Source organism: Daphnia carinata, chromosome 10 (genome assembly GCF_022539665.2).
Source record: "Daphnia carinata strain CSIRO-1 chromosome 10, CSIRO_AGI_Dcar_HiC_V3, whole genome shotgun sequence".
In the NCBI taxonomy this organism is placed as follows: domain Eukaryota; kingdom Metazoa; phylum Arthropoda; class Branchiopoda; order Diplostraca; family Daphniidae; genus Daphnia; species Daphnia carinata.
Window position 1 is genome coordinate 6,466,455 of NC_081340.1, and position 23,112 is coordinate 6,489,566.

At 40.4% G+C, this 23,112-nt stretch overlaps 5 protein-coding genes and 4 long non-coding RNA genes across 12 annotated transcripts; 3 read left to right on the forward strand and 6 right to left on the reverse strand.

The window, feature by feature from the left end:
* Positions 1-2,267: 2,267 nt before the first annotated feature.
* LOC130701345 (uncharacterized) lies at positions 2,268-5,583 on the reverse strand. Of its 2 annotated transcripts, XR_009004005.2 has the most exons (4): positions 5,457-5,583; positions 3,278-5,381; positions 3,001-3,158; positions 2,268-2,922 (listed from the first exon to the last, which is right to left on the reverse strand). XR_009004005.2 is itself a non-coding variant. In XM_059497137.1 (2 exons), the coding sequence occupies exons 1-2, from the start codon at positions 5,490-5,492 to the stop codon at positions 5,043-5,045; spliced, it is 375 nt and encodes a 124-aa protein (XP_059353120.1). In that variant the 5' UTR covers positions 5,493-5,583; the 3' UTR covers positions 3,168-5,042. The 2 variants fall into 2 exon arrangements, 1 of the variants encoding a protein (XP_059353120.1); XM_059497137.1 differs by lacking the exons at positions 2,268-2,922; positions 3,001-3,158 and having other exon boundaries at positions 3,168-5,381.
* Positions 5,584-6,754: 1,171 nt separating this feature from the next.
* On the reverse strand, positions 6,755-9,915 carry LOC130701343 (uncharacterized). Of its 3 annotated transcripts, none has more exons than XR_009004001.2 (9): positions 9,812-9,915; positions 8,959-9,023; positions 8,552-8,632; positions 8,313-8,480; positions 8,158-8,228; positions 7,765-8,048; positions 7,322-7,708; positions 6,944-7,202; positions 6,755-6,861 (listed from the first exon to the last, which is right to left on the reverse strand). It is a non-coding gene; the product is annotated as an uncharacterized LOC130701343 (long non-coding RNA). The 3 variants fall into 3 exon arrangements; XR_009421882.1 differs by having other exon boundaries at positions 7,765-7,918; positions 7,987-8,048; positions 8,552-9,023; XR_009421881.1 differs by having other exon boundaries at positions 8,552-9,023.
* A 564-nt stretch (positions 9,916-10,479) lies between these two features.
* On the reverse strand, positions 10,480-12,234 carry LOC130701347 (uncharacterized). Its single transcript, XR_009004006.2, has 3 exons — positions 12,070-12,234; positions 11,891-11,966; positions 10,480-11,219 (listed from the first exon to the last, which is right to left on the reverse strand). It is a non-coding gene; the product is annotated as an uncharacterized LOC130701347 (long non-coding RNA).
* Positions 12,235-12,294: 60 nt separating this feature from the next.
* Positions 12,295-13,071, forward strand: LOC130701374 (keratin-associated protein 6-2-like; the record flags this gene model as incomplete). Its single annotated transcript, XM_057523331.2, has 2 exons — positions 12,295-12,574; positions 12,638-13,071. Coding segments are annotated over 2 exons (714 nt in total), but the record flags the coding sequence as incomplete, so codon positions are not given.
* Positions 13,072-15,287: 2,216 nt separating this feature from the next.
* Positions 15,288-17,473, reverse strand: LOC132088378 (uncharacterized). The gene is made up of 5 exons (XR_009421907.1): positions 17,269-17,473; positions 17,072-17,206; positions 16,853-16,984; positions 15,455-15,609; positions 15,288-15,376 (listed from the first exon to the last, which is right to left on the reverse strand). It is a non-coding gene; the product is annotated as an uncharacterized LOC132088378 (long non-coding RNA).
* On the forward strand, positions 16,957-17,491 carry LOC130701327 (protein suex-1-like). Its single transcript, XM_057523301.1, has 2 exons — positions 16,957-16,989; positions 17,059-17,491. Exons 1-2 carry the CDS (start codon positions 16,972-16,974, stop codon positions 17,452-17,454), a joined length of 414 nt encoding a protein of 137 aa, XP_057379284.1. The 5' UTR covers positions 16,957-16,971; the 3' UTR covers positions 17,455-17,491.
* An 897-nt stretch (positions 17,492-18,388) lies between these two features.
* LOC130701315 (DNA repair protein RAD52 homolog) lies at positions 18,389-22,820 on the reverse strand. The gene is made up of 8 exons (XM_057523289.2): positions 22,679-22,820; positions 22,568-22,617; positions 22,357-22,502; positions 22,146-22,297; positions 21,891-22,079; positions 21,418-21,826; positions 21,202-21,303; positions 18,389-18,438 (listed from the first exon to the last, which is right to left on the reverse strand). The coding sequence occupies exons 1-8, from the start codon at positions 22,703-22,705 to the stop codon at positions 18,389-18,391; spliced, it is 1,125 nt and encodes a 374-aa protein (XP_057379272.2). The 5' UTR covers positions 22,706-22,820.
* On the reverse strand, positions 18,608-19,417 carry LOC132088387 (uncharacterized). Its single transcript, XR_009421928.1, has 4 exons — positions 19,258-19,417; positions 19,093-19,175; positions 18,764-19,048; positions 18,608-18,692 (listed from the first exon to the last, which is right to left on the reverse strand). It is a non-coding gene; the product is annotated as an uncharacterized LOC132088387 (long non-coding RNA).
* LOC130701331 (uncharacterized) lies at positions 20,471-21,087 on the forward strand. The gene is made up of 3 exons (XM_057523304.1): positions 20,471-20,523; positions 20,591-20,744; positions 20,811-21,087. The coding sequence occupies exons 1-3, from the start codon at positions 20,509-20,511 to the stop codon at positions 20,987-20,989; spliced, it is 348 nt and encodes a 115-aa protein (XP_057379287.1). The 5' UTR covers positions 20,471-20,508; the 3' UTR covers positions 20,990-21,087.
* Positions 22,821-23,112: the final 292 nt, after the last annotated feature.

Sequence of the window (23,112 nt, forward strand, 5' to 3'; positions counted from 1 at the left end):
TCAATTATTATTTATTACACTCTTTGAATTCTTCAACTTAGATTCAAGGAACAACGTGTAATACCTGGATATTTTCTGAAGTAATTTTGTATTTTGTTTTACTCGTATGGGAACCGATCCCCAGACATTCAGCGTGCAACGCCGATGCTCTAACGTTGAGCCACGAGATATATCCAAGTATTTTATTATCGCATATCATATGTTATCGTCTAGGATGTTTATGCAGTCTTTCACAACTATATGTTTAATTTTCTATTGCTTTCATAAGGTTCATAGCACTGTGGTAGAGCCTTTAGCTGCGATACCTGTTACCCTGGGTTCAAACCTCAGTAGATGTGTTAAAACGAATTAGAATAAATGTAGAAGAGTATATTGTATTTCAGTTTTATTCTAAGTGTAAATGCAAGTCCACAAGTGACTAGAAAAAGCCTTGACATCATATGATTCATGGCTCATTGGTAGAGCATCGGCCCGGTATGCCGAACATCCAGGGTTCGATCCCTGGATAATAATAGAATGCTTACAGTTAAACGATAAACCAATGGAAACAATGCTTACTATCAAAGGTGACAAAAACAAATAAAGCAAAGCAAAAAAAAAAGTTGATGTAATGTGTGAACGCAGACAATGAAAGAAAAAAATTTTGCAAAAAATATTTTATAAAAAAAATTTTATTGACAATTCTCTGCACTTTACAATTATTTTTGCAACTTTAAAAAGGCACAATAGCCCTTTCAAAAGTTGCCGTCAACCCAGGCAGGGGGAGACACTGCCTTGTTGACCCACCGGGGAGATTACCCGGTGATTGGCTAAGAGAAGCCGGAAGAAGAGCCGAAGATTTGGAACATTTTTACAGGAGCGATTAACCTTTAGTTCGGATTTGTGGGTAGCCACATCGCCCTCCGTGAACACATCATCGGACTAAGCGGCACCCCACGTCCCCTTTCCGGCCAGAGCCCTCCAAACCTCGGTATATGTTGTTTTTATATATACCGTACAGTAGGGGCATGACCCCCTACGGGCTTATTACGAGTCAAGGGGAAACGGGGCTACGGAAAGGAAGGGAGCCCAGATATGCACTTCAATTTTTTAAATAGTAAATACCGTATGGGGAATCTGAACGAAGTATAGAAATTCCATGTCGTCCATATCATCACAATTTATTCAGTGTCTTTTACCCACACAAGAACATTTTCAGATCCAGTGTTACTATTAACCTATTTTAAGGAGAAAAAAAACTGTTAAGCATAAAAGGTTTTGCTCATGTGACTTACATAACTCAGATTCATTGTTTGGCAGACTCATATAAAACTTCTGGCAGACACTTGCGTGAGAACATACAAATTGAAAAGGAAACCATCACATAATGCTCTTCACAGTTAAACTAGCATGAGTAAGAAGTTGCATTCATGATAGATGTGTCCCCAGTATTATAAATTCCTTTCCTATTGAACAGAAAATTGTTATCTGGATAAGGTATTGTTAGCAAAAAGCTTGAAAATTGCTTCAGTTTTACTTACAAGTCGATTTCTAAGAAGATGATTTGAGGCTGTCAGTGCTTATAAATAGGCATCCACACAATCAATATAACATCTGCCACATCAACATTGAAGCTTATCCTGAAACTTAAATTTCAAACCCATAACCATATCACAAATGAAGAAGGAGGATAATGTCGGACATGATGTACATATGAATTTGGCGTAATCCAATGGTAACACAAATAAATTGATTTTGAACACATGCCAAACATTCAATTTTGACAAACCCAGTTAGCACCTCGAAGTCTGAACCAGATGAAAACTGGTCACCATATTACTTTACGCTGTACACTGAACTCCCTTGCCAATTTCCACCCATTATTTAAAATCAGCTACAAGAAACAGAACAAAACCCCAGGAAATTTTGGAGGTGGAGTGACTTGTACAGAAGCTGAAAGTTATAAAACAATTCAACCCCAAATTAGTTCTAGTCAGAACATTCTTATTTACATCCATAGCTAGGAAATTTGAGATAAATCTCTCGAAACGTCAGTGAAGTTGCCCAAGTGTCAATTGGTCGCTTTCTTGCGAACAGGGTTGCCAGTGCGCTTAAAGAAGTTTGCTTCTTGTTTTAATTATTTTTTTTAAATTTTAACTTATTATAGCAAAATATTCGTGATTCTGGTTCCAAATTGAACGAAGATAATGAAAAATTGTTTTATTTTGCCGTAATAATCATCAACAATACACTTAACCATAAAAACCGAAACCGGCGCAAAAGGCGTATCCCACTGTTTGTGGTTCAGCTGAGAGCAGGACCTGGGAGGGTTCATCAAACGTCCGCTACGAACGCCACGGGTAAGGCGGCCCATATCCATTCAATAATCCAAATGCGCGTTAAGCAAATGTTTCCAAGTTTGCACTGATTTCCGGAATCTTGAATTTACCTCATCTAACCCTAAACGTGATCTCAATAAGTAGTAGTGAAGCAATTGACCAAGAGATATTCAAGGTGAATAAAATACAGAATCGCTATCAGAAAATTGGCTTTTTTCGTTCTTAATTAATGAAGAATGGTTATTATTAACAAATGAAAAGCTTTTGATGTAAATCAAGCATCCGCGTATTCACATGAATAACATCTAATTTCGCCTGTCTGCAGTACTTGACCGTCGATAAACTATATTCGTACTTGGTTTGGTATACTTGGCGCTTTGCTTGAATTACCTTCAATTGTTCATCTCCGCTCGAAAACATCTACGTCTTTTTTTACCATTCAGTGGTCTTTCTTTTTCCTTCCTTGCAGCCCTATGAACGAGTATCGATGGTCAATGACCTGTTAGATTGTTTCTAGCCTGCCATCCTTCTTCCGGGTTGATGGGCCAGATATGTAGGAGCTGACCTTCCTCAATTCCGTTTTTTCTTTGCGGGGAAAGTTGCCCTTCAGAAAAATAATTCAAGAATTATAAGAATGACCATCTTTTGCTAATGATATGTCAACCTTATCTTGAAATCGTACCTTTCTCTTCTGTGACGTGACACAGAAACTTTCATGATGAGGGTTGATTTAGGACGAGAACCAAGTCATATGGAATTCTCTGAACCTATAAAAGCGCAAGAAGGTGGCTTCATTTCATCATTGCCCTTGCTGTATTCTTCAAGATAAGAACTGCCTTCCTAATGGAAATGAAATCGGTATGTTTTTGTTTTAACACTTAATACATTAATTAAGTATCATCTAAATATTCGCGCTCATAAACAGATATTCTTAATTACGATTGCTGCACTGATTTTACCGAAATCGGACGCTATGGCGCTCCCTGCTGTTTCTTCCGATGAACCTGACATCGTCGGCCAGACAAATCGAGGGTATTTCAACAGCGGCGGATTCGTCAATAACGGCGGAATTTCCAATGGCGCCGGAATTTCAAATAACGCCGCGATTTCAACTAACGGCGGAGTAGCATATTACTGCATGCCAATTTATCCTAACAATGGCGGTTTTAGTTACAGTGGAGGTTTGAATGTCGGCGGAGGTTATGTCATGTTCGGAGGGCAATCTAGTAGCGCAGGAGGTTCGGCTGGAAGCGGAAATGCTGGAATAGGTCAGTCTCCAGTCGGGCTAAATTATCCCTGTGGACCGGTCAACTCCGGAATCAATCAGGGCGGAGTTAATATTGGCACGGCTTCTTCCGGAAGTGGAAGTAGTTATTCAGCAGCTGGATCTTCAAGCAGTGTAGCAAATCATGCCGGTGTAAGTACGTCTGGAATCGGAGCTGCTAACAACGGAGGTTCTTTGGGATCTGGTACAATTAATGTTGGTGGAAGCACTTACGAAGGAGAAGGTTCATCAAGTGGCAGCGTGATTAACATTGGCGGAAGTTCGGCGGCAGGGAATTACGGCAATATTGGAGCGGCTAACGCGGGAGGACTTGCTCCCACAGGCAATTTTTATGGAGGCGGATTTAACGGATTCGGCCAATCCGAAAGCGGTGGAGCTTATCTCGGAGGAGGAACTCTCGGAATCAACACAGGTGGATTTAATATAGGAACAGCTTCATCTGGCAGTAATTACGCAGCAGCAGGTTCGTCTAACATTGCGGGTTCAGGTACGTCTGGAATCGGCAGCAATCAGGTTGGAGGTTCTTTGGGATCCGGTACAATTAACATTGATGGAAGCTCTTACGGAGGAGGAAGTTATTCAAGCGCCGGTCCAATCAACACAGGTGGAGGTCATGTAAACCTGGGCGGATCTTCAAGCATCGGTGTAACTGCCTTGTCCGGAAGTGGCAATGGCTATAATGGATTCGGACAGTCTCAATCCGGTGCACCTTACCCTGGCGGAAGCTTGTCTGGAATCAACCAAGGTGGAGTTAACATCGGCACAGCTACGTCAAACAGTAATTTCGCAGCCGCAAGTTCTTCGGCCAATCTTGCAAATCAGGTGAACGTAGGTACCTCAGGAATTGGCGCTGGCGGAGGCTCTTACCAAGGAGGATCTCTAAGCGGCAATACAATTAACACTGGCGGAAACTCGCAATCAGGTGAGTACATGGGAACTAGTGGAGAATCCGCAACCACTGAAAGTATTATCACTACAGGTGGCATCGGTTATGCTGGATTAGGTCAAACTCAAGTTGGCGCAGGATATTCAGGAGGAAATTTAAACGGAGTCAGCCAAAGTGGAAACAACTTTGGCATTACTTCGTCTGGGAGTGGCAGTAATTTTGCGGCAGCAGGATCTTCCAGCGCAGTAATAAATCATGCTAGTACGTCAGGAGTCGGCGTTAATCACGTTGGAGGTTCTTTGGGTTCCGGTACCATTAACGTTGGCGGAAGCTCTTATCAAGGAGGATCTTCAACTGGCAGTACAATCAGCAGTGAAGGAAGTTCGCAAACAGGAAATTTCGTAAATATTGGAGGACAATCGGCCAACATTGGAGGTGTTGTTAATGCCGGAGGTTCATCTGGAGGCGCCAGCGGTTATAATGGAGTCGACCAAACTGGAACTGGAATAGGTCATCTTGGAGGAAATTTGCCCGGAATCAGCACAGTTGGAATTCATGCTGGTGCAGCTATATTGGGAAGTAATTCCGCCGCCGCAAGTTCGTCGGCTGCCATCGCACAGGTCGGAAGTTCATCGGCATCCAGCAGTTCGTCGGCATCCAGCAGTTCGTCGGCTTCCAGCAGTTCATCGGCTTCCAGCAGTTCATCAGCTGCCAGTTCAATTAACATCGGCGGAGGTTCATTCCAAGGAGGAAGTTCATCAAGTGGCAGCGCAGTTAACATCGGCGGAAGTTCGCATGCGGCCAGCACGGGCGGAATCAACATTGGGGGTAGTTCTTCTGGGATGGTAACAGGCGAAAATACTATCAATATTGGCGGTTCGGTTATGGGTAACTAAAATTTGGAAAATGGATGTCATTAACTGACATCATTCAATACTTTTGCTTGGATAACATAAATCGTTAGTACCCTTTTCTCCAGCTGACGATGGACGTTTTCGCCCATTAATTATGCTGTATTCGTAACATAATTCTTCTTAGAATACACCATGAATTCTTCAGATAATAAAATACCTTTGCACCTTTGCAAACTTTCCTGCGAACAAAAAAACATAAGACATTAATAAAGAAATTTTGACACGATTGATCATAAAACGTTAATAATAATAGACTTTGAACGTAACTCAATGGTGTAAACTCCAAGTCAAGTGTTTGTTCCTGCATTCACGAATGAAACAGTCGTTGGACATGTGAGTACCATCAAACAGAATACTCCCACGCAGTACATATCGATGGTCTAAAGACAAAGATGTGTCCCTGACCTCGTCAACAAAGCCATCCTTATTTCCTTTTACTCATTATCAAATCTTAGATTACTTTTCTAGTTAAAAACGCGAGATTCCTCTCGGGTAATGCTCAGTCGCCACTGATCATCCCTTACTACTCCAAATTTTCGATTCTGTTGCAGGCTTCATCTCGTTTACAAACTATCTGATAAAGGTAAACATTTATATTAATGTTATTCTTACTTACCCAAAATATCTTTATCAAAATATCTTGTACAGATACACAACCATGTCGACTAAGATGGCGTTGATCTTCGTTGTTATTTCACTCATTGCGTTGACGATAGTGCCGGATTCAGCTGATGCAGCTTACTGTGGATCACATCGCGGATATTGCAAAGATGGAACTAGAGGAACTCCCTGCTGTGGCTACGGAAGATGCAACATATTTTGCCGTAACTGTGATGGTGGCTGCCGAACAGGAAGGTCAGACGTGGGCGACGATGGGATGGATAGCTTAGAGACTGTGTTGGCGACAGCAAATGATACGGATGGTAGCGGATTTTCAGGCGCAAGTATCAACCCCGTTGCACTACCAGCAGCAGAAGAAGCGCCTATAGCTCATAGTGATGAAACTGCCAACAATTAAGCATTTCCATTTTCAACTCCTTCTGTGCTGAATCGCTGATTTTTACTATTGTTGAGTAGCTGAAGTAAGTTCCTGGAATACACATTCGTCTACTGCTGATTAATCGACTATGTTCAGAAAAGAATTTCGTTTACGTATTAATTAAGTTAATGAAAAACTATACGAAGTTATTAAAATTTTGAATGGATTGCATAAGCCATACCAGTATAGTGTGTCGATCTAGAACTGTAGGGATATTTGCGAATCAAGTATTGCTGCCAGTTCTCGTTTGAGCTAAAGCAAATACACTGACTTTAATTAGAAAATTAAAGAAAATTCAAATAAGATACGTACTAGTAAAATGCTTGTGTGGCATCCTGCGAGAACGAATCCACCACGTGATGAGTTGATGGTCAATATTGACAGTTCAAAGTGCCATCGACCTTGTTTGCTCATGCGAGCTTAAACAGGAATCCTGTGTTATTATTATGTCCCTCTGAAGCTTAGACTTCCTTTCTCTAACATTATCTTGTGTTAGATTACCTTGTCACTTAAAAGAGGCCATCGCCCGTCTGAACTTCTCAGTTCATTTTAAAACGAGCTGTAGGTTACCAAGAATTGTTTTCTTGGAATCCTCTTTGCGTTATTTTCCATCATTGCAGGAGAATTATTCAACTGCAATTTGTGTAGCAACATCCTAGTTTTCTTAATTGTTTTAAGTTTGGCCCACATACCAAGAACGTAACATCATGCTGACGTGCATTCGTCTTTTGGTTGTTGTATGGTCTTCGATTTCTCTCTCCTATGGCGAAGAGATCGATGGCAATGAAGACGGAGTACATAACGTAACCGCAAATAAAATTATTGCTTTGTTAAATGTTTCAATGACAGAATCGAATGTAACTTCAGACGACGTATTACCCGGCTTCAATGTAGTTATCAACAATGGAGGATTCAGCCAAATTGGGGGGACGTCCATTGCTTCAGGTGTTTCAAGTGGTCCAGGTGATGGTAATAGCGGAGGTGGAAACGTTGTTGTTGGTGGAATCCCCCCAAATTTCGGGGAAGAATTTAACGATGGTGGGGGCGACGTTAAATGGCTCATGAACTGTGATTTCCCTGGCCATGACATTGGCCGTTTAGAAAGTTCTGGAGAAGAATGCGGAGGAATCTGCATTGCTAATATACAATGCACTCACTTCAGACACAGCAATGATGGATATTGCCACATGAAACGGGCACCATTGACTATTTCACGTACAACTAAGGACGGAAGTATGTGCGGTTTCATTCCATGGCGATTTGATGCTGGGAGAGGTAGAGTGTTTTAATAAGTGTAAAGTTTTATTAGCTATAATAATTACCGTTTGTGTTATCAGCGAATAAAAATTGGAACGATGGCGGGGGTGGTGTCAAATGGCTCCGCAATTGCGATTTCCCCGGCCACGATATAGGACGCCAAGTAGCCACTGCGGAAGAGTGCGGAGGTATTTGTGTTGCCAATTCACAATGTACTCACTTCCGTCGGCCAGATAATGAAGAATACTGTTACTTGAAAAATGCACCATCAATGACTTCACGATTACCGATCAATGGTGGCGTTTGTGGCATCATTCCCTGGCGATTGTGATCAATCATTCTGTTATATCTGTAAGAGGAAAATAATACATCATTAACTATGGAACAGCCCATATTCGTGTGATCTACATTGATTTCTCTGGCGTTCTAATGAAATGCGATATTTGTAGACTACTCACTGTAAAATTTCCTTAATTGCAATGACCTCCTTATCGCTGTCCAAGCCAACATTCGGTCAATGATCTTGCATCTGCTTGTTTTCCACAAATAGATAAAACGGAATTCGCCCATTCAAGCCATTCCCCTTTTCTTTTTAACTCTTCTGTTAGATTACCTTTCTGTTTTAAAGCAGGACCTCTATTTATTTGTCACAGTTTTCACTACTCCAACGTATTGCACTGTAAGCTGGTCCACGAAGCAGTTTTGGTGAGTCGATCCTTTGGTTTAAATTTCCTGTTTTGATTTCACAACTATTAAATGTTCAAATCAGACCACGAACCTGCTAAAATAAAATAATTACTATATTATTATTATTGAATAGACGACCTACGTACTTTAGAATGGCCTTGATACCTTTTTTACTCGTTACGTTGTCGGCAATCTCTAGTTGCCATGGAGGAAAAATCGGCTACAGGAAAGATGAACCAGTTAAACCTATGCCAATAACAGAATCAAACAGTGAATTATCGTCTGGTTTGGATATAATCATCAATAATGGAGGATTCAGTCAGCTCGGTGGAGCCTCATATGGCGGCGGAGTTTCAAACGGCCAAGGCAGTGGAAACATTGGAGGTGGAACAGCAAATTTTGGCGGAGAAACTTATGTTAATCTCGGTGAAAACGTTATCAGATTGATCCCAAATTGCGATTTTCCCGGACATGACATTGGGAATCAACCAAGTTTGGAAAGTCAATGCGGTAATCTTTGTATCGTCAACAATCGATGTAATGCCTTTAGTTGGCACGATGGAAATTGTTACCTGAAGAGCATACCATCAACGAATCTTAGCGTGCCAGCGGATGGTGGTCATTGCGGTTATCTCCCCTGGAAATTTTAAAAGATTAACTTTATGTCTATTCTTTTGTCAATAAATTTCATTAATGTTTACGTACTATTAATTCATTTTTATTTCCACATGGTTTTCTTTATCGAATTTCCACAAGGTACGCCTGACCCTGTGTTACGAAACCCCCCCGAAAATCCTCATCAACAAACATCGGCCATTTAAAGTTTGACCGCTGTGTAGAAAATTAAAGTTAAGAAAACCTGCTGCACTGACCTATCGTAAACATAATGCGGAAGTTTGGAAAAGTAGGACAAAAAAGACATTGACGTAATAAATTGAGGGAAACAAATGGCTGTTTTGACCTGCAGATTTTTCATTGAATGCGATACAAGAGAAAGCTAAAAGCAGGTAACAAGTCAAACATTGTTGCGAGTTAGTCGAAAGCCTAAAAGACTTTTTGAATTTTTAGGCATTCGAGGACCCCCCTTTCAAATAAATTACGTTACTTCCCCTCCTACAGGTAAAAAAAAGAAAGCGCTGACCTACGTCAATATATTTTTCTTTAAGCATCAAAAGGGGGGGGGGGAGGGGGGAAGCGGTAGCCAATCAAGCTGTATAACGTAATTTTAGGTCATCCATTAACGAAAATTACATCCCTTGTTGCTAAGCAAGCTCCGATCTCTCCTCCCTCAACAAAAAAGGATTTCCGTTTCTAAAATAAGCTAGTTAAAGTTTCGCTTTGATATAATCAAATCTTATGTGAATTAATCTATTTAGACAATTGCTTGCTATGGTTTAACGTTTAAGCATATTAAAATGAACTTACCAGGTTAATATTTGCCGTTATGAGTTTCCGTTGTTTCCCAAACACTGAATTTCTAAACGACCATGTTGGGGGCAGTCGATTACTACTGGAACATTAATATCTTTTGAAAAAAAAAAAAAGTTATTAAAATATGTAAATAAAACATGGATTTTCTTTCATGAATTACCTACATTTCTTAAGTTAATTTCCTTACAATTTTTATATGTTCTGGTTTGCGGCTGGGGCTTTAATTTTTCCCCAATCAAAGTCTATGGTCCTGTACGTTATTGTTATCAGGCCATCTGTTAATAATGATAAAACAATTGCCATTAATTTTCCTGGTTATGCCTCTCACTCTGCAGCGACAATGTTGTTTATAACAACTTGAAGGCCTTTACACTAACAGTACAACCAGTTAATAGCCATTATACTAAAAGTCATGCATCTTTTATTACTTACTCGAAAGAAATCGAACCGATCAACGTTAAACAAAAGCTATATTTTACCTGGATCTGCGATGAGTCCACTGTCGCCAAGGTAACAACGCTTGTAGAAAACGCGTAACTCTCGATTAACATTCAAATAACCTTGAAAATAAAAGAAAATAGAATTCGTATTAAGACACGAGGAAGAAAAACATGTTTTATTATGTGCATAAGAAAGTTACGACCCAATGGGGGCAATGAACTTTTGGCAAGTTTTTGTTGCTGCAGGTCAGAAACATCCCTTCCTACCTGTGCAGAAATAACCAATGGCAGTGAAATTGACGTTACACCACTAACTTTAAGCGTAACCAAAGTGCCTGCAAGTTTTCGTATATAAACCCCAACTGAACATTGGCATCAGCATTACTTTGGCAACGTTCGCTCTGTCAACATTCACAATGAACAAACTCACTTTCGTAAGTTCGTTATTGATAAGTAAACTCTTAAAAGCCTAGACCTTAACTTTAATTGTTGTTATTAAAGATTGCCTGCCTCGTCGTTTTCTTTGGTGCCGTCTCAGCAAATCCTGCTGTTCGAGAGAGCCGACATGCAGTTCCAGTTGGAATGGTCAATGGAATGGTCCTGGTTGACGACGATACGTCAGATACTCGCAACGTAATGTCTGATGAAACTGCCATTCCAACAGTCTTACGCAATCCAGCACCCGTTATCATTCCTCCATTTACTCCGGATCAGCAAATCGAACAACAGCGCCTTACCATTGCCTTGGGTGGACGTCCATACGGAGGATACTACGGCGGTCGTCCATGGGGCCCATACGGCCGTCCTTGGGGCCCGTACGGAAGGCCCTGGGGTCCATACACCCCTTACCGCCCATGGGGTCCTTATTAAACTTTTGTAGACTTTTGGTTATCAAACGTTAACTCAGCAAGTTCTTCAGCCTTTTTGATCAGTATTCTTCTTCAATTCATCTGTTCTCGAACCTGTTTTATGCGCAAAATACAAAAGTTTGCATTAATCTTTTTATATTGTGCTTATTCAAACAATTTCTTTCGGAGTTGCATAAGATAATGAGGTGACATCAGAAAATAGCATAGTTAAGAACTAATGCTAATAAACGAACAACTAATGAATCCCCAATAAGCCAGGGAGTCATTGATCGAAACTACGTCGTTTTACTAAAGACGCTAAAACAAATAGCGGTCAGGCAAACTTAAATTTTAACGAAAACTAAATAAACATTGATCCAATAATTGGGAAAAAAAAGTTATTAAAAATAATAAGAATGAATAAAGCAATATCTCTCCGGGAATTTTTCTATAAAAAAGTAAATATTTGAGATCTTTTTAAAAGTACTTCCAATTGCCGATACAATTTTCATTTTACTCAATTCTTAGCAATTTTGCTTATTATGGAAAACAGAGAAAGGAAAAACGAAGCATTGGAGTAGAATAAATCTCAAAATGTTCGCAAAACCCCAAGTTTTTGATCTAATAAATTTACATCTGGATCTAATATCCGAAGAGAGATATTGCTTTCAGCACTTCATGCCTTTTAACTTTAAAGAAGAAGCTACTTAAGCTAGAAGTAGGTTACGAATCCCAGTTTTCCATCGTAAGAATTTATCATTTAATAACAAAGAAATGGGGTTTACCAGAAGGATCGCTGCCCTTGACGACGGAAACTGCATCTCCTTTACATAACCTTGGAAAGGCGTAACGTAGCTTTACCTAACCGCACACGGAAGGAAAGCACACATTTTAGAAAGTTACCACCAGACAGAGGGCATCATTGTCTTTATTGCTATAGGTCAGAATATCCAAAACCTCAAACCTACCTGTCAACTGATCAACCAATAGCACTTCAGTTAGCCCCATTACTCTTCCTTTCTTGTGCAACGCCGTTGTATCGAAACTACCAATGGGCTTGGGTATATAAACATCAACAAACAGAACCCATTTTACCGACAACTTTGTACGGACTCATCATGAAGACCCTCGATCTGGTAAAATAAATCCTCTGTTAGTCATACCTTTTTACAATCCTAATTATTAATTCAATGTGCAGATTATTTGCCTCGTTGTGATCATCGGAGCTGCCCTGGCAGATTCTTCCGACCGGAAGAGTCGCCATGTTATTGGTGCAATTGATGACGGGTTGGTTCTAACAGAGGACGATGTGATCGTTGGCCCCGTTCCAGTGCCAAGCGATGAAGTTGCTATCCCAACAATCCTTACCTCAACCGGCCCTGCAGCCTTCCTGGGTGGACTTCCGGACCAGAAGACGGAAGAAATACGCTTGCAATACGGCGGCGGAGGATCTTACGGCCGTCCACAAAGTTCTCCATCCAATTTATCTATTAAAACTTAGGAGGTTAATTCAACGATTAAATTTTATTTAGGTTCATTGTATTACGGTCGTCCATATGGTGGAGGATATTATGGCCGTCCTAATGGATTTAATCGTCCCTTTGGCGGATTCAGTCGCCCATATGGCGCATACGGTCGACAATATACTCCCAACTTTGGAGGCTACAGCCAATTTGGCGGTCTATCCAATGCTGGCGGAGTATCGAATGGACAGGGTAACGGAAACAGCGGAGGTGGAACTGTTAACTTTGCTGGAGGATACGGATCCGGACTCGGGGGAGGATATGCAGGCGGATATGGCAGCGGTTACAATGCAGGGCTTGGTAGCGGGTACAACGTAGGACTTGGTAATGGCTACGCAGGAGGACTAGCCAGTAGCACCTACACCACCGGATATGGTAGTGGATTTGTTCCCGGCGTAGGCAGCGGATTTTCATTGCGCCCAAACTACAATTTCGGAAAATAGATCTTTTAACTCGCCTGTCGTATCAATGATAAACATCAAAATAATTTGCTTAGAATAATATTCTCTAACTGTTCTACGATTGAGTTTTGTTCTTGTGCAAATAAACTGACACTTTCATCGGTATCGCAAGCTACAAACATCTTTTTTCATTTCATAAAATTACAGCTATATCTACTAGTTTACGAAATAGACATCCTAGTAAAAGAAGGAAGATGATCACAAGATATAATAGGCTGAAAATTAGATGGGTAGTTAACTCTATCACGGCTGATTCAAACTGAAAAAGACAAATGCAGGGTGTTGGCTTTATGTAGACCCACTTATTAAACAAAATGAAATGTTTCTAGCATTTCCAGTCAAATGTCTTTAAAGGCAATTCATTCGAACAAAGCATGTTGAAGTGGCAAATGAAAATTCTAGGGAGATGGGCTTAAGTTAAGTTCTACACAATAACCTTTAGATAACCTTGGTGAAATGTTACAACTGAGGACAGGAAATACAAGCAAATCTTTAACGAAAGAGGGAAGAGAGGAATGAACTCTTCACTCTTTGTTGCTGTAGGTCAATTTCACCATAAAGAATCACTAGACTACCTGAATGTCAAAACCCGGAAGAATTTGCAGAAGAATGGTCTTACCTTTTTGTTCGTCAATATTGCCTACCCTTACGTTTAAAAGAGGCCCTCTCCACTCACATTTTTCAGTCGATGTTCGATAGTTGGTCATCGTCAGTAAAGCTCTCTGTAAGTTAAATAATTATTACAATTTCTATTAAGTTATTAAAATAATGCTTTACTTTTTTTTCAATATCTATAAAGATGATGCAGAAGATAACAATTCCATCCTTTTGCATTTTGTTCATTGCTCTTGCAATGAAAACAGATCAAGCAGACGCCGAACGATGTGTCCCTACCAAATACAGAATGATCCCAGTAATGAAAATATTAGGCTTGTGGCGGCCTATTGGATATTGCAATGATAATACCCGAGCAAATCCATGCTGCGGTAACGGCAAATGTGACGCATTTTGCCGCAATTGCGTTGGCGGATGTCGAAAGAAAAAGGCACAGGTGACAGGAGATGAAACGAAAAATCCGGCTACTACGGGAAATCGGCAGGTGATTTCAATAGAATCGATGGAAGACACGACGGACGGGAGCATCCTGGTCGCTGATACCTTTCATGAAGCCACAGTCAATGCGGGAATTAGAGTTATCCCTTTCACAACATCAGATCCACAAATTAAAATGAAACAAAGAACTTACGTCTCTCACCATTTATTCGGAAAACTGGGTAGCAGCCTTCGTCGTTTCGGTGGAGGATTCGGCCGTCCATATGGAATCGGATATGGCCGTCCGTACTTTAGCCGGCCGGCAGCAGCTTTTTGAATCTCCAACACAGACTGTTACTAAAAAAAAACGATAGTAATTAAAGCTTGGCTTTCTCATAGCTTAAACTGTGGTTTGTCATTACCTTTTGGAATCAGAGTACTTTGACTAATACATCAGTGATGGAAATACATATTTTGTTAGATGTTTCTAGTTTTAATTGTAAGCTATAATCGTCTTTTTTGGAGCTGACACATCCTGGCATTCAAAAATTGTTCTATTAAAGTTGATCTGGACACATAAATCAAATAGAGTTTGACAGAAAATACCTGAGTTTAAATAAATCCCCATCACGTCTATCAACTCTGGTATAAAACAGCTGCCACCTTAACGTTTCTAAAATTAGATTTAAAATAAAAGGAATTTAACTTTAAAGCTGTTATTACGGTAGGACTACGCTACCCTCTATCTTTATCTTTCTGCTGGAAAGGAAACGCATCAATATCCCCTTGGCTTTGTTCTTCTCTTACACGTTTCCCTTTTTCCATCAGAGCAACCATCTCGATATCGCTCTTCTTTGACATGACGTTGTTTCTGGAACGCGTTAGTTTCCCCGTAACCTCTAAGTTCCACATAACCTTGGCAAAAAGATAACATTTCCTTGTTAGAAACTGAAGACAAAGAAAGTCCACCTGTTAAGAGGGTTACTGAAAAAAAACGATGGATGAGAAAGAACGGGTCACACTCTTTGTTGTTACTGTAGGTCAAGCCTTATTCGACTACCTGTAGAGGGGGGAAAAAGAATAGCCAATAGCAATTTACTTTAGAGCATATAATGCCTTTTAAGTAATATGCAACCAAGTATTAAAGAACTTGCCAGTAGGGTTTACTTCGGTAGGCTATATAAGTTCAAAGTCCTTCTTCGTTTCCGTATCAGAATTCCGACAACCTTGACCGGATTCACCATGAACTATTTTACTTTGGTAACCGAATTTTCCCCTATATAATTTTTAAATCATGATAATTATCTGAATTAATCATTTCACCATAGATTACCTGTCTTGTTGTAGCCCTTCATACTGCTGCAGCCAATCCAGTAGGGGAAGACGAACGCCAGATGATTTACGTTGGCATGATGGACGGATTCATCGTGTTGGATGAAGATGAGATGAACAGCAATCACTCGAAGTTTCCCAAACCTATAGCATTAACTAATCAAAAATTACCACAATTAATCGACGGTAGCCGTCCAGAGATGCCCGAAGAAAAAATACCTCCCAGCCATTCGAAATTACCTGGACGCCCAGCTAAACCACCAATTATCAAACTACCTCCACTAACTTTCACACCCCAACCAGGTCCTTATCCTTATGAGTACTCAATACCTAAACCTTATACGGCTCCAGGTGGCTACGGATCGCATTTTGGTTATGGGCCTCAATATTACGGATTCCGCCCGAGTTATCCCATGATGCCACCCGCTCCTGCATATGAGTTCCGTCCAACCTACACCATGATGCCACCCCGCCCAAGCTACGGGTACCGTCCGAGCTATGCTGTATTGCCACCTCGTCCTATCTACGGATTCCGACCGTATAAAAAAGACGAAAGTAACACGTATGATGAAGATGCACTCTTACAATACGCTGTTTCTGATTGATCCCTAAAATCATTGAAATTCCGGATTGGGAAAGTACTTTCCCTAACATTTCCCGGGTCGAATTTAATTCTTGCAAGTTGTTTACCAATACAATTCTAAACGCAATCTGCCAAATAATTTGGTTATTTATGTGGCTGGTAAATTTAAGAAAGTGTCGTTATCAAGTTGCAATATAATACTAAAATAGCGTATTCTGATTCGAATTCGGCGAGTTAAGAGCCAAAAAACCATTTTAGAAATGCTAATTTGGACTTACAAATCAATCGCCATCGCATCGGTTAATACGATAAGGCGGTCCTTTTGAAAACTACACAACAGTCAAATGCGTAAACAGAGAATAGGTTTGCAAGCAGGTCGTTGAACTAACAAATCTATACTTCGTGTAGGAAGTTTGCAATTTATCTTTCAACAGACGTGACCCCGTTAAAAATTGACAACAATCTACCGGTTGAATAGATCGTAGAGTCCCTCATGATATAATACAGGAAGACCAGTGCGTTGGTTGACTAATATCGAAGACGTTCAAAGAGATGCTAGGGAAAGGGGGGAGGGGGACCCGGAATGACTCGATATAAAAAGCAGGTAACCTTTCAAGGTAACCTTGGCAAAAAGAAAAGCTTCCTTGCCATCCCCCCTCCAAAAAAAATGTGCCAAGCTGACAAAGTTACCTAACACCGATGGGGGGAATGAACTTTGCATCAAGTTTTTATCGTTTTGTTGTTGCAGGTCAGTACGAATGTTAGGGACTACCTGTTCAAAAGAGAAGGAAGGGCCAAAAAAGGCAATTCTCTTACCTTTGTGTAGAATTGGTTCCCAACGAAATTGCAGAAAAGCCTCGGTGGTATATAAGCTCAAGCTCTTCACTGGAGTCAGTATCAGAACTCTGACTAACGTCGTTGGTCAACATCTCAGAATGAACAGCTTAACTTTGGTAAGTAAATTTCTAAATTATAAGATTTCAAATAGAATTATTAAAAACAGAAATATTTGTTTCAATTAGACTGCTTGCCTACTTGTGACGCTCGGCGTTGCGTTCGCAAATCCCGCTGTTCGGGAAAGCCGCCATGCTGTTCCTATTGGGATGGTGGATGGGATGGTCTTGATGGATGACGACATGGTCAACGACGACAGCCATATCCAAGAAACCGCTTTTAATCCAATCATGATCAACCCACGCAATATTGGAGCCATGGCCCACATTGCTTCTGACCAACAAACCGAAGAACAGCGTTACGGATGGGGCGGCGGTCGTCCCTATGGAGGTGGATGGGGTGGCGGCTACGGTCGCCCCTACGGTGGCGGATGGGGTGGCGGTTACGGCCGCCCCTACGGCGGTGGATGGGGCCGTCCCTATGGTGGCGGATGGGGTCGTCCATACTACGGCGGCCGTTGGTAGAGCGGGAAAAAATTGTTGGCTAACGTGACAAGCTGCTTCGTACCATCAATGCAAACCTACAAGTTCCAAAAGAAAACATGTTGTGTTAATAACAATGCTCAAACAATGCTTCTGTAATTGAACTTGTTTTGTTTTCCTAAAAAAATAAAATAACATCTCTACAAAATTTAATTCTCAGTTGATATTGTAGTGTTATTTTCGTGCAACGCTAGCCATCTTCATTGATTCCCAACAAAGTTTTTGGCAAGAATATGGTTCCGTGAGGCACTACAAATCAATACAAACACAGAACGATCTTTCGACCTGAAATTCTCCTGGAACCGTATGTTAAATGATGAAGTACATCAAAACTAGGATAGGCGATGTCAAAATAATCTATGCTCATGCGAATTATTTTGAAATTATTAATCGCAATAGCTATTAGAAACCTTCATCAATAATAAATTAAATATAAAAAGCGACCTAATAGTTAAAATAAGTCGATAAAGAAGAGAAAACAGTGGAGGGCAAGTTCGGCGCAACTTGTACGTAGCTTCTCCATGTTTGCAAAGTCCCAAAAATGAAATGCTTTAAAAGAAAAGGAGAATGACCTAGTTAAGAATTATCTAATGTCATGCCAGGATCACTGACCTAGCCCAATAACGTGGGCTACAATAATAAATGTCTGCTTCTTTTGCCTATCTCACCCCCTCACCCTGCCAAAGACTACCTCAGGTAAAAAGTGCCACAGCCGTAGTTCAACGTAACAAAGACAGGTATCCCAAACAAGCGCTCGAACGTTCCAGCGGGGTAAGGGATAGTATAAAAGGTGCGAGTTCTTACTTCACTAGTACCAGAAGACAAAAAACTATAACGGAGGATGAAGGGTTTCTCTTTGGTAAAACAAAATTGACCTTACTTGTTTACAATTTAAAAGATCCTTTGTTTCGCTTTCCTAGATTATCGCATTCGCCATTCTGGGCACTGCTATAGCAGTTTTCTCTCCTATCCCAGAATTTTCAGAAGATGTGGCACATACGGAAGACGATGGAGAGGCATTCTCAACTACTCAAGCTACGGACCACATTGCAAGTGAACAACCGACTGAGAATGATGACTTCACCACAGAAAGGTAAGAATCAAATTTATACCTTAAATATATATGTCGATTACACCTGAATCTCGTGCAATCTTGGTCTAGTGAACCTCGTGAAGAAATTGAAACACGACTATCTCGGTCATCATTGGTCTCCGTGTACCTAAGAAAAACAAAATTGAATCCGCAATTAACAGGTAGTAACGCGACTGCTCCAAATAATTCTGTTGGTACCGCAGAGATTGCAATTAATCCAGCTGCAGAAATAACTCCAGCAAAGACACAGGAGGTCGGGAGTAGGGATGAAGTGTCTCGGCCAAATTATGCGCTTCTCATGGCGCCAGGACCATATTACGGTCCCATGCAACCGGGCCTGGAAATAAATCCAGAAGAGGAAGACAATAAATTTTTTAATCTTGCTCAAATGTTAAGCCCTCCTCGCAAACCTTACGTACCCGGAACTCTGCGGCCATATGCAAGACCTCGTCCGAATTACGTAAACTTCTTGGGAGCTCGGCCCTATGGATATCAAACCGGTTATGGAATTCAAACCGGTTACGGACCTCAGACAGGTTACGGGTTCCAATCGGCTTACGGACCTCCACCTGATGAGGGATACCGTTTGGCCAGCGGCTTGCCATACGGCCTAGAAGAAAATCCTGATGAAGAAGATAATAAATTTTTTAACCTTGCTGAAATGTTAAGCCCACCTAGACGACCATACGTACCCGGAAGTATCCGGCCTAATATGAGTCCTCGGCCAAATTACGCCAGTTTCTTGGGTCCCCGTCCAGCTTACGGTTACGGTCAAAGCGTCTACGGCATGCAGCCGAGCCCGTATCCATACTATGCAAGCTTCGACGAGAGCTTTTAACTTCTGCTTGAATACACACTAAAAGAGCCACTCTAATTCACAACAATTACGATCAATTCTTTTTTGGTTAAATCGCGTCGATGTTTCCATATCAATAAACATTTGAACTGAAAATTATTGCTGAAAACAAAACTGAAATGTCTACGTCAACACGTTAAAGAACGTTCAAATAACACACACATACACAAATCCTCTTTAGAAGTTAACCATAAATGGGTTTGTTTTTAACTAAACGAAAAATGCAGAGTACTTGTTATTTATCGTGGGAAAACGAGGGAAGAAGGAAAAACAAATGTAGACAAAGCCCGAAACGTTTGAAGAGCCGAATGATCACGACATGAATCGATCTCAGCCGACTTTGGAAAAAAACAGAAAGATATGAAATAAAAACCTACAAAGATTTAGAAAATTTAAGGGGAGAGCAAGAACATATCAATCTTCTCAAAAACTTTTAAAGGTCGGATTTTAAAGTATAAATTATTTTCAAAACCGAATCAAACCCTAAAACAACGTGAGTGTACAAATTCAGCGGAATTTAGACACTTGACTTTTCACAGTTAAAAAAAATCAAATTTAAATTCCCCTAAATTAAGGATATGTCTACGAGTGAAATATCGCGAAGCTGGCGAAAGCATCTTTACAAGTCACATCAGATTGCAAATCTTTTACGACTGATAAATGGGCTGTAAATCCGCTGCTTGTCATTCAAAAACACGAATACAAAAAATAGAAAAGCTACTTTTAGTTCCAAGATTAATGTTAACACTTACCCAGGTATAGTACAGTGAAACTCCTCAAGTTCCATCACTATCCAGGATAAAGTCATCGACCTTTTGACCGCCAACAACTTTACACCAACCTTGAAAACACTGTAGAACGTACATTTATCATACGAGGGGTAAACATATATCTAAGGGGGATGAAAAAAAACTACCCTATACTACCAAGGAAATCAAGGAAGGGCTGGATAGTTTTCAAACATTGAACTCCCCTCCCCTTTCGAATCCTTCTTCCGCCAGTAATACGGGTTTTCAACACAAACGCGAGTATAAAAAGGACCAACTTGCTTGCCTAATCCACAGAAGGGTGTAGGTTTGCATTCGAGATGAAACTAGCAACGGTAGATATTTTGCTTTGGACGATCTCAGCTTGGCAAGTTAAAAAACTGTTTGTTGTTGTTGTATTAGGTTGTTTTGTGTGCTCTTTCCATTGCAACAGTTTTTGCAAATGTTCCTAATCGAAATCGCAGAGGTTTACCTGGAGTGCTATTGAAAGATCCAAATCCAATTACATTCACTAACTTTAGACAACAATATTTCTACCCACGTCCTAACTGGGGAGGTAACAAATTTCAATACTTTAAGCAAATCACATGCATACGTTAATAAATGAATTGTTACCTAACAGGTTATGGTGGAAATTTTGGAAACGCTTACGGTATCAGCAGCTATGGCGTAGGAACATTTGGCGGATGGAATCATGGAGGAAATTATGGAAGCAACTACGTCGCCAGTAGCTATGCAGCAGGAACATACCCCAACGTGGCAAGTTCCAATTCAGGGTTCGCCGCAAGCGCTTATGGTTAACAATGATGTAGCCAATCGAAGATAGTCAGGGAACATCTATCAAGCAACCATTGTTTCAATACGGGAATTTTAAGTTAATACACACCTTAGAACAGAAAGCCACGAATCCAAATAAAATCGGCAGTTTCATTTTCTAAAATTATTTGACTTTGATCCACTATTCATCGTGTATGATGGTTTACAGGGCGCTGGATTTGCTGTCCTTTTTTCACTTATTCCATTGCCCAGTGGAACATCTTCATTGCCCCAGTCAATTTCGTTAACCAGGGCAAAAGATTCTGGATCTATTTCCCGCATCCATGTTTCAGTGTCATCTAAAGATCAAAGAAGTTTTAGATTTTTCAGATGGCTGACGGTTCATCTATAAGATTATTGCAAAACGTGAACATCACACTAGGTGATTAAACGAAATACCTCGAACAACATACCTTCAGGTATTGGTGATGATTGCTCTGCTTTAATATGAATAGGGGGGATCGATTTGTTATCGTCTGACTTATGACGTTTCATCTGTTGCTGAAGAAATTCCTCTTTTTTTTGTTGTTGTCTTCGTTTTCGCTCCAATTTGACAGGATCACTTTCATTCAAGAAATCGTCTTTAACTACGGAATTATTCTCACTCTTTTGACCTCCTGAAACATGAGATGGTTTAACTGTAGTAAACGAAGAATCTGATTTGGAAACTGGTTTAGGGTCTGTAGGTAACATAGGGCAATGAGGTGCAGGAAGCTTTTGCTTTGATGATTCTGGGGGCTCAGGAGTTTGTTTTTCTTCTCTGAGGATACTAGCCGGTAACTGAGGTACTTTTATTGCTTCAGTAGTGCGTTTTTTCCCCTCCTTCAAAAATGATCAGAATTTGCGAAAGGTTAGATGATTTAAACAAAATCCTATGCTGCAGTACCATTGCGTTATAGCGGCTTTTGTGGACATCTGGGGGAACTTCCAAAATTGTTTCATTTTTCTGTGGTTGAGCTGGAGTGGCAACAGGGAACTTGTTAGCCCATCTCAGGTAGTTTTTGTTGTTAAGACAGTTTCCCAAAACATTGCCAAAGCCTTTCAAGGCACGTTTAAGACCATCTGTTGCTGCTTCCTACATATAACCAAAGATTTATGCAATTATGCAAAAGACAGAATACAATGCAATATAATACCAAACCTTTCTAGCCTTTTCCAAACTCAAGGCCTTCGATTTCATGCCCTCACACACACCATACCCAATATCTTCATGGAAGGCCCCATCTTTCAGCTCCACTCTCACGGTTGAAGACACTCCTACATAGAACTTGTCTTCGATCTGATCTACACAGTCTAAGCCATGGATTCAAATGTAGGTTAATATCTCTTCCTGTAATAGCAAACAAGTTTACCAATTGTTTGTTGAACAACTGCATGACTCCAGCCATTAAATCCAAACACTTCATTTGCCAAAGCTATCAACCTCCATCCCTCAATATATGCAAGCTTTTGACCACCAGGACCATGCCTTTGACTAACCATTTCAGGTGCAAGATCTCTGCCAGTTTGTTGCATTAGATAACATAGTAAGGTATGTACGATAGGGTAAGGTATAACTACTACCTGCGAAGAGTAGACTGCAAAACTTGATGCTCTTCGACCTCATATTCAATCTAAGTTATTGAAAATCGTTAGCAATTAATATGGTATAATAAACCTCAATAAAAGACCTACCCTGCCAAATTTTACAGGTCGCTGCATTGTTGAAAAACTAAAAAGATTACTCACTTACAGGAAATACCCGTAAACACGAAACCACGTGAAAAAAAAGGCAAATGTTTTACACGAAGAATCAATTGAATTTTTAAACCCCTTTCCCGTGTACAACTACAGCACACTAAAAATTGAAGCCCTTGCATACTAGGAAATAGGAAAATATTAAAACAGGCGCCTTCGTCTTAGCTGCCTGCCTTGTCAACTTTTTCCACTCACAAATGAATCGGTTTAGGACCAAAATAGAATGGTTTAACAAGCCAAATGAAACTGAAATTGGGTTTAAAATTAAAGTGTAAAAATACCAAAATGTCACACCAATGTTAAGTGCCAGAACTAAATAAGAAATGAATGATTGAGTATGTTAAGCAAATATGTATTTACAAAATTTATAG

Bases quoted from the DNA above. Each gene is read 5' to 3' on its own strand.
- LOC130701331 (XM_057523304.1), top strand. The intron at 20,745-20,810 runs GTAACAAATTTC...GTTACCTAACAG, and splicing joins CCCACGTCCTAACTGGGGAG to GTTATGGTGGAAATTTTGGA.
- LOC130701345 (XM_059497137.1), bottom strand. From the start codon at position 5,492: ATGGGCGAAAACGTCCATCGTCAGCTGGAGAAAAGG. The intron at 5,382-5,456 runs GTACTAACGATT...TCCAAATTTTAG, and splicing joins ATCGTCAGCTGGAGAAAAGG to TTACCCATAACCGAACCGCC.
- LOC130701315 (XM_057523289.2), bottom strand. From the start codon at position 22,705: ATGCAGCGACCTGTAAAATTTGGCAGG. The intron at 22,298-22,356 runs GTAAACTTGTTT...TCCATGGCTTAG, and splicing joins AGTTGTTCAACAAACAATTG to ACTGTGTAGATCAGATCGAA. The intron at 21,304-21,417 runs GTATGTTGTTCG...TTTGATCTTTAG, and splicing joins ATCATCACCAATACCTGAAG to ATGACACTGAAACATGGATG.